General features: G+C 41.6%; 1 protein-coding gene across 5 annotated transcripts in view; it reads left to right on the forward strand.

Moving 5' to 3' along the window:
* LOC135447606 (integrator complex subunit 6-like) overlaps positions 1–7,320 on the forward strand; it is a 49,595-nt gene extending 42,275 nt beyond the window's left edge. For 3 of the 5 annotated variants that reach the window (XM_064712597.1, XM_064712596.1, XM_064712598.1), the window contains 7 exons: positions 1,063–1,278; positions 1,756–1,879; positions 2,414–2,556; positions 3,214–3,445; positions 4,059–4,451; positions 5,820–5,913; positions 6,316–7,320. In XM_064712597.1, coding sequence (XP_064568667.1) covers positions 1,063–1,278; positions 1,756–1,879; positions 2,414–2,556; positions 3,214–3,445; positions 4,059–4,451; positions 5,820–5,913; positions 6,316–6,415 — 1,302 coding nt within the window. In that variant the 3' untranslated portion in view covers positions 6,416–7,320. The remainder of the gene's footprint in view (positions 1–1,062; positions 1,279–1,755; positions 1,880–2,413; positions 2,557–3,213; positions 3,446–4,058; positions 4,452–5,819; positions 5,914–6,315) is intronic. The other 2 variants (XR_010440222.1, XR_010440223.1) reach the window with 2 other exon arrangements.
* The last annotated feature ends 1,746 nt before the right edge of the window (positions 7,321–9,066 follow it).

A 9,066-nucleotide genomic window follows, 5' to 3' on the forward strand; every position in this document is an offset into this window, starting at 1 on the left:
AAAACATCAGTTCAGTATCTAGAAAGCAGTGGGCAAGCAGCCTTTAAAATGACAAAGCAAAAATCCTCCGCCTTAAAGAATGCACAAAACACATCCCAGAGCCTCTGAATGACTGAGCCTCTACTAGACATAAAACTTCCTGTGGTATTTTGGTAATCCAATGATATGCAGATTGCTATGATTTATCTGCACTGTGGAGTTGGAATGACTGGAGATGGCTGCTGTGGCTCTCACAGGCGTTCTCAGCACATGGAACAGTTTGAATGTGTGGAATGCATTACCAGCTCCTCTGTAGGCACAGGCAATTCCAGAATTCTGCTGTGCTCCTGCTGTCCTTAAATTCAATTTCCCACAGATAATGAAGCAAACTGTGCAGAGGAGGAGATCTGGGGGAAGTGGCTTGCAATTGCAGTGGGTTCTGGGGTTTTGGTTGGTTGGGTGTTCTTTTTCTTTGGAGGTATTGCTAGTGGGTAAAAAAAACCTTAACTCTGAATAGTTAGAAGTTAATACAGTAAAATTCTCTGTAGCTGTAATAAGAAATCTGTGCTAATTGGAGAAGTGATACATTTTTAGAAATGTACTCATAAAACAGATTTCTATTGCAACATTTCTCCCTTATGTTGTTACAAGCATACAGGGCAAACCGTAGTTCATAGGTTCAAAAATAAACTGAAATTTTATTACTGTATCTGAATAATACTATTGTTTTAAATGCAATTTTATTATAACCTCAGGATCCTACCTTCCATTTTGTTTTTTCTTTCCATTTAAAGATGGTTCTTCAGGGACACAAGAAAGTCACAGACTTGCAGCAAAATCAGGGAATATTCACAGACCTCCTACTGCCATATAAATTTAGATACACTGGCTAAATATTTTTCCATATGCTAGCACATTAGGATTTCTTTATGCTTGAGATCTAATCTATGTAATCCAATGTATCCCTGGGTAGGTAGCAGGGAACTAAATTTGTAGTTTTATTCTGCTAATGTACTGTGTGTTTTGTACTGGAAATGTGCAATGCCTGCTGATTCTTTAACTCACGGTGTGATTCCATTTTAGACAAAAATAGAATCGGAACGGATAATAGGTTCAGTGGGTAAGAAAGTTCCACAAGAAATTGGAATAAAAGTGAAAAATCACTCCAGTGGCCTCTCCTTGGTACACAGTAGGGATTTTAAACAACTGCTGCAAGGGATCACTGGGGAATCTCCACTGAGACTGTCAGAAATGAATGTTAAAGAATTTGCTGGATTCCACATAGGACTTTTAAACAAGGTAAACAGCACTGTGATCTTGCATGACTAAGCAGTTAATCTCATCTGTTTTATATGGGTAACTTGTATGGATTTAGTGTAGAAGGAAGTACTTTTGCTGAACTGTGATGAGTACAGCGTAGACATAAAGAAGGAGAACAGTAAATGCAATTTTTTTGCACTTGATTTTGGGACACTGTTTGAAACCCCCATGGTAGTAAATGAAAATTACTGTGTTTTAAGTGCCAGCCTCTGCAAAAGACAGCTATTGTTGTTCATCCACAAATTAATGTGCTTACTCTTAATGGAGCTGAAAGCACTAATGCTGAATAAGGTCGTGTTGAAAAGACAGCGACTGAGCTGCTTGTATCCAGTTATGAAGCTCTAAAGTTGCTTAACATCTTTTAAAAGTTAATGTTATTATAGTTCTTAGTGGAATTTCCCCATGCATGAGAACTGATGGATTAACTGAGAGTTACTGATTTTGTTACAAAACTAGGATTTGAAGCCACAGGCATTCAGAAATGCCTATGATATTCCTCGTCGCAGTCTTCTAGACCAGCTAACGAGAATGAGAACCAACCTTCTGAAAACACACAGGCTTATCTTGGGGCAGGATGAAGGTAAGCAATCACAGCTCTTCATTAACAGTTTGTAGAGAATACAGCTATTTTTGTTGTTTCCTTAAGCTAGTGGATCTTGATGTGGGGACAGAGGTTGCTATTGCATCTCTTGCTGAGTCAGACAATGTCCTTTTCTTGACTCTGAAGGGGAAGGAAGGAAATCTTTGCCTTCTGTCATGCAAGATGTCATGCTGGCTTTGAAATTTAAAAATAAATTCCATGGGAGAGCTTTCATATTCACCAGGGTTCAGTAGAAATGTGTTATAAAGTGATGGGGGCTTAAGGCAGAGAGGAGCTCGCTCTGTTTTTTGTGAGGTGCTGATGATCTAAAGATGCAATTGTCGGCATAGAAATTAAGCTTGCTTATTTTTTTATTCTTCTTATTATTAGGCTTATTTCCACAATTGTAGTCTTAGCTCATCCTCTGTAGTCAAAAGAAATAATCAGTTCAGGTTCTTAAATGCTGACATTTGGGGCATGAAGTTTGTATTGCCTTAATTTTAAGACTAAATTAAGATCTCTTTTCTGTTGCAGACTGCCTTCATAGTGTTCCTGTTGCTCAGATGGGAAATTACCAGGAATACCTGAAAATGATGCCTTCACCTCTTCGGGAAATTGACCCAGATCAACCAAAAAGACTCCATACATTTGGCAATCCATTTAAGCAGGACAAGAAGGTAGGAGGGGCCTTGCTGCCTGCTGTGCCTTTGTATTTAATGCAACTTAAAATAATTTGTGTGTAGGGGGATAGAATATAAGAAAATAAAGATAGTGTAGAAAGTAATCTTACCCCCAAGGAGTTGCAGCTGGGCCAGTTATCAAAGATTAGGAACAGGCCTGACTTTAACATGCCACAGCTGTAACCAGTGAGAAGAGAGTGCTATAAAAGAGTGGGTTGGTTGGTTGAGAGGGGAACTGGAGTCAGTTGGCTGCTTTGTGAAGAAGAAAGAGTCAGTGCTTTGAGGAGCTGTCCATGAGAAACACCAAGAAGGTGTGGAACTTACACTATAAGGAGACAACAGTATGGAACCCCTGCAATACGATGACAACATTTGTGCATAGAATTTCTCCCCCACAGCAACAATATATTGCTAACCTTTGCAGCCTGTGGAAGGAGGGATATCTCCCATGTGGTCCAAGAGGAATGTGTATGGAATTGTGCTGCTTTACAGAGTGGCACTGGGCTCTCTCTGGTTACGTTGGGTGTCTCTGTTCTGAGAGCTGTCAAGTGTTCTGAAAGCCACTCGAGTGAACGCAGAGGGACTCAACTCATCAGTGGATTGGTGAAACAGTTGCTGCTTTGTACTGCTACTGATATTATTACTCCATTTCAGGGTATGATGATAGATGAGGCCGATGAGTTTGTGGCCGGGCCCCAGAACAAGATCAAGCGTCCCGGGGAGCCGAACACGCCGGCGTCGCTGAAGCGGCGGCGCAGCCTCTCCCCGCTGCTGCGGCGCCCGCAGGCACCGCCCGCCGTCACCAACCACGTGGGGGGCAAGGGGCCCCCCCCTGCTCCTGGCTCCCCCTCCTACCTGAGCCTCAAGGGGGTCCCAGCTAGTAAAGGTATGCTGGGCTGTGGTGCAGCAGCTCGGGTGGTGGGGGGGTCTGGGGAGGAAGGGAAAAGGCTCTGCCAGCGCGTCCGTGCGTCGCTGTTATGTGGGAGTGGGTTTCTTCTGTTGGCTTAGGTGAACAGGTTGCTGCTACAGCTAATGAAATCTGAAATTAAAATAACTATTTGGAGATAGAAAGTATCTCAGATCAGCTTGTAGTTTTTCTTTGTGTATTCTGTGCTGAAGAAGGAAAGTTAAAATACAGTTGTTTCCTTCCCACAAATAGGAATTTTCATACCCACCTATTGCAGCAAATAGAGTCAGAAGAAAACTCTGTTAGCTGGGTTTGGGGAAGAGAAGGAAGACATGAGTTTCACTTAGGAGTCATGACATGGCACTAGGAATACAGAACATGGTGACTTAACAGTAATGATAGGAGATGCAGCAGTTAGTCCAGTAATTATTCCTTTGGTCACATCCACAGCTGAATAAAAGTATTGGAGTGTTGTCCAGTCCTGTCAGATTGCTACACGGCACTTCAGACAAAAAGGATACAGAACTACTTCTGTTTGGTTCTTTTGATGCTGCACTTATGCACCAGTAAGTTTTGTATTTTTCACTTGTAGATACCAGTAACAATGTTGTCCAAGATGGCAATGGAGAGAAGAAAGCAGAAAATTGTCAGTCAATGGAGAAGCAAATTGATGGCTTACCTGTGCAAATGGCTCCTGTGGTTCCAGCTGCTGTGAGAGAGGATGAGATGTTACCCAATGACTTAGACTCCTTGCCTGTTGAGTTCAATTGTTTAAGTGAAGATGGGTTGGATCACAAACCTGGTACCAATGCACTTGTTCGAGGGCCTGTGAATTACAGTGTGAGTGGAGATGACCAAAAGCGGGCCATGGAGTCTACTTCTGAATCTGTGCCAAATTCCTTTAAAATAACACCTACCATGTTGGAGGGAAGCAATGCTGACATCAAAATTAAAGTGATGAAAGAGGTTCGCAAACCTGGAAGAAGTAAGTTACTTGGGTTTCTTTACTTCAGTAGTATATATTTTATGTGGTGTGAGACAGAGGACTTTTCCTGGAATGAAGGAGCTATTTTCAATATACACACTACTTCAGATTTTGAGTAATTTCTGGTTGCTCATAAATAAGCATTGGAGGGGCAAAAAAGGAGGAGATGCTGGGCAGGTGAGTTGAAGTTTAGATTTGTGCTTGGGAGATTGAGTGCCAAGGCACCCTGGTTTGCCCTTGAAGACAGGTTAACTGGTGTGAGAGGTGCCCTGTAAAGGCAGCACCTTTCAGAGATTTTGGTTTTGTTACAAATGATCTAATGAGACTGAATACTCTGCCTTAGGCTGCTCCTGTGTACACAAAGTGTACTTGTTGCTCTGTGTCCATCAAAACTCCCTTTTGCATGGCAAAGGCACATCTCTCTAAGGGTGTGCATTTTGGAATATGCTTGAAAAGGAATAGTAACAGTTCATAGCAGAGTGATTTTTTTTAAAAAAATTGTGAGACTAATTAGTGATGAAACACTAAAAGTTGCAAACTCTTAAGAACTGAAGACTAAAAGTTGACAGTCTGCAAAGTTGGCTCATCCAATTTTATACCAAATTCATGCCTAGTAAATGGTGATGCAGAGTGAAACTGTTCAGTGTGAGTCACCTGTCTTGCTGCAGAATTCAAGCTGTCATCAGAGAAAGAAGCTAAATTGTAGTGACTTGAATATGTAATTTGTTCAGAGGTCTCACCATTTGTGCTCTCTCTGCTTGCTGCATCACTCTGAGCAGACTCTTGATCACAGCACCATAAATGTATTCATACAGGGGTCAGTTATGGGAAACAATGAAACAATGCTGGTTTTAAATTTGTTTCCAATTTATTATGTCCAGTTTATTCTTTTGCAGTGGACATATTTACCTTGTACCAATGGGACAGTGTTGTGCTCACACTAAGAGTTGATAATTTGTCTTTCTGGAGATGTAATGGCATCTTGTGCTTGCAGAAACAATGGCTTCAGGGCCAGATCAGGGTTTGGTGGCCCTCTGTGTGTAACTGTGATCATGGAAATGGGAGGCTTCTCTCTACCAGCCTGCATTTGCTGAGAATAAATGTTCCTACTTGCTGCTTTTTAAAGAGAACCTTAATCTTTGGTGTCACATTTGAATTCCCAGATCATCAGTGTTACTTTAAATTATTCTGTCACCTGTGTTCTGCTCTTAAAGCTAGTGCAGGTGTTTTTCTTGCCTTGTGTGTTTTATCACACAGAGATACATGAAACTGAGCTTTGTTTTTCCTTCTTGCCTCTTGAGCTTTTCTGCAATTTTATCTGCAACATTCATTTTTAATACTTGGTTGAATTTTTATCTCTTTTTTTAGATTATGAAAAAATATTTTCTCTTCTTGAGGAGGTGCAAGGACCTGTGGAAATTCAGAAGTATTTCATTGAATTTGCTATCAAGGAAGCAGCAAGGTTTGTATAGATAGAAGTCATAAATTTAATATTAATTTAGATCATGATAGTAAATAATAAACTTTATCAGTGCTAGTATTCTGTTTTGATATATTTAAATTATAATTCTTTTAGTGGTCAAACTACTGTTACATTTTTATGTAGTAAACGACATTAAAGTTTAAATATGAATTAGGAAGGTAACAGGTTGTTCTTGAAGAGAACAAATAGGAGTGGCTTGGGGAGGGGCAGATGTAGTAAATTAAATTTTCGAACCATTTTAATGCCAGAAATAAAGCAAGCTCTTCCCTACTGGAAACAGAGAGCCTCTGGGAATGCGATTTGTCATGGCTGAACATTCTTGAGTTGTTCAGCTGTATTTTTGGAAGAAGAAATTTATATTGCTCTCCCTCTCTTCTGCAGGTTTAAAAAACGGGTCTTAATACAACACTTAGAGAGAATACTAGAGGAACTAGATTTCACCAGCCCACCCAACAGAGTTAATCATGTCAACAGCAGATAATGATGGACCGGCCAGAGCAATGCGGACCAGGAACGAGTTTGCTGTGCCACAGAAGAGTGCAAGAGGACGAGGCTGCTGCCCTCACCATCTCGGCAGTCAAGTGATTTTACTGTCACAGTCTGAGAAGAAGCAGTGGAGCTTTAACTTTAAGAGCCTGATTCGGCAGAAGCTGGGCTATAACCTTAAGGATTTGCTATGAAAGGTGTGGCTTTTTCCTGTGGAGGGTGCTCTTTGCTCAACAGGCGGAAGAAAATAACCATTGCTGCCCCTCCTGCAGGTGATGAGAATTTACTCATTTGAACGCTGTCATTAGACATTTACGTGCTATAGGCAGCAGGTTGCACTAAAATGGGGCACTGTCAAATGCACACACTGTCTGCATCGTGGAGAGAGCCCGTGTGTTCCCAAAAAAACCCTCCCAGAAACACCTGCACTGGTAAAATTGCATGTTGCCACCACAGAGACAAGGGTCTTGTTCCCAAGAACTGCTAGCCATGCCTTTAAACTTGAGATTCAGTGTAGATTGAGAGTAAAGAAACTGCTATTGTGTTAATGAAAGCTAAAGACAGCCCTGTGACTGTTACCACCTGATGGTCACTAAACAATCTACCTCAGACTCTCTTCTGTTTTGTCTGCAGACATTATGAAAGTGCACCTGAGGCTTCCCAGGTCCCCGACTTCAGTTCTCTTTCATCCTGTGAGGAGGACGGAGATTCTTCAGGTGGCCTTGGCACACGCTGTGCTTTGGAAGCACTAAAAGGAAACGCTTTTAAAAACGTGTATTTTAATGTTCATACAAAAGAGATTATTTTGAACAGTATTGTTACCAGATCACTAATTTGATATTTTAACTGTATAAATTTTTTGGAACATATGTATATATAAAATAAACCATTTTATTAATTTTTAAGAAGTGCTAATCTGAGGAGTCTGTAGCGGGCAGCACTGAGTTCCTCCAGTTGTCTGTTACCAGCAGACTAAGGATATTTTTGTAAAACCAGCTGAACCTGGTCTTTCACATCCTCAAACACAGCATGTGGTGTTAGCTGCAGACTGTATTTGTACCCTGGAGCAGCTGCCCAGGTGTCACTCAGCTTGGCCTCTGGGGTGCACATTTTTACTCACTTTTGAGGGCCCTAAGTTCCAGTTTACCAAACCTTTGGTTACCTGAGCTGGTATCCTCTCCTCTGTTCCTCTTAACTATTTTGTCCAAAGGCAGTTCCATAGATGACAGAACGTACAAAGAAGACTGAAGCCACCTGTATTTAATTTTTTTTTTCTCCTTAAAGCAGTACAGTACCAGTAATGTGCCAGTATGAAGTGGCTCTTGGGACGAGTGTGTATTTTCAGTTGTTTGCTCATAACCTCCTCTGATCCTTTAACAGCTTTCTTTAAAAGACAGGTTACAGTTGTGCTCGTGCTGACTTGTGCTCTTGGCCTAGTATTGGAAATATCCCAGGGATTCCAGTGGACTGGCCAGGCAGGGAAACAGATTCTCCTGGTGAGCCTGTACTTCTCTGTTCCTGCTGGTATTTTTAGTACAAACCAGCCTGTGAGACATCTTTTCCATCTGCTCTCAAGCAGTGGCCTTGGTTTCCTTGGAAGATGCAGTTTGACCATTGGAATGGCACCAGTGAAATCCAAGAAGGAAATGAAATTCAAGCAGGAAATGAAATACAGCAGCAGCAAATCTCTGTCACAGTGGATGTGAATGAAGTGACATAGGAGAAGGCATTACTAAAATGTGCCCTGATTCTTAGAAGTAACTTTTATTCATCTGTGCAGATGAATAAAATTGAATATTTATTTGAAAACCCCACAAATACCTTGGAATGATACAAAGGAGGATTTACTCCTTCAGATTTCACATGGCAGCTGTTTGTCACTGTGATGGACATCCCATGCCAAGTGTTGGACTCTTCTAAGGGATTTTATTTACTGAGGGTCAGATATGCTGTGCATACCTCGTTGTAAAACAGCCTGCTTAAATGCATCAAGTTGCATGTAATGTGCTATTCTTGAAATAGTAGGTGATAAGAGGAGACAAATTTCTTCCATATAGTTAATGGCTGTTTTAGTTTTCATCACTGATTCCAGAGACACTCAGTTGATCACTGTGTGTCTGAGCAAGGGCCATATTTTTCACCAGTGACCTTGGCAGTGTGCAAATCTGCTCTTTGGTGGGATGCAGTTGGCTGCCAAATCAGCTGCAGGGAGCTGGAAACTTCCATGCACTCCTTTGGAATCTTGCACCTCAGAAGCTACAAAATATTCAAGTGCAAGCAGTGGGGATTTTCCCTGACCTCACCATTATTTTATCTGAATAGATTGAATTTGAGTTAGAATATTAGAGCAGCAGAAACCATACAGTGAACTGGACATGAGCCTTCATAAGGAGGAAGGAAGATGTCTTCAGGGGTTGTCAGTGCAGAGATGAAGAAAAAGGAGCAACAGCAGCTGATGAGGAGCACACACAGCCCTGAATTCCACATGGAAATGTTTCATTTAGGAAGCAGCACAAGTGGTTTAAGAAGATTCTTAAAGGAGAGAATTCCTTGTGACCAGAGCCCAGTGCTGGATGTGGGTGGGACATGCCTTGGACAGGCACAGTCCCCAGCTGTGCTGGCACTGCAGGGACAGCCAGGAGAGCT

This window comes from Zonotrichia leucophrys, chromosome 4A (genome assembly GCF_028769735.1).
Source record: "Zonotrichia leucophrys gambelii isolate GWCS_2022_RI chromosome 4A, RI_Zleu_2.0, whole genome shotgun sequence".
Taxonomy (NCBI): domain Eukaryota; kingdom Metazoa; phylum Chordata; class Aves; order Passeriformes; family Passerellidae; genus Zonotrichia; species Zonotrichia leucophrys.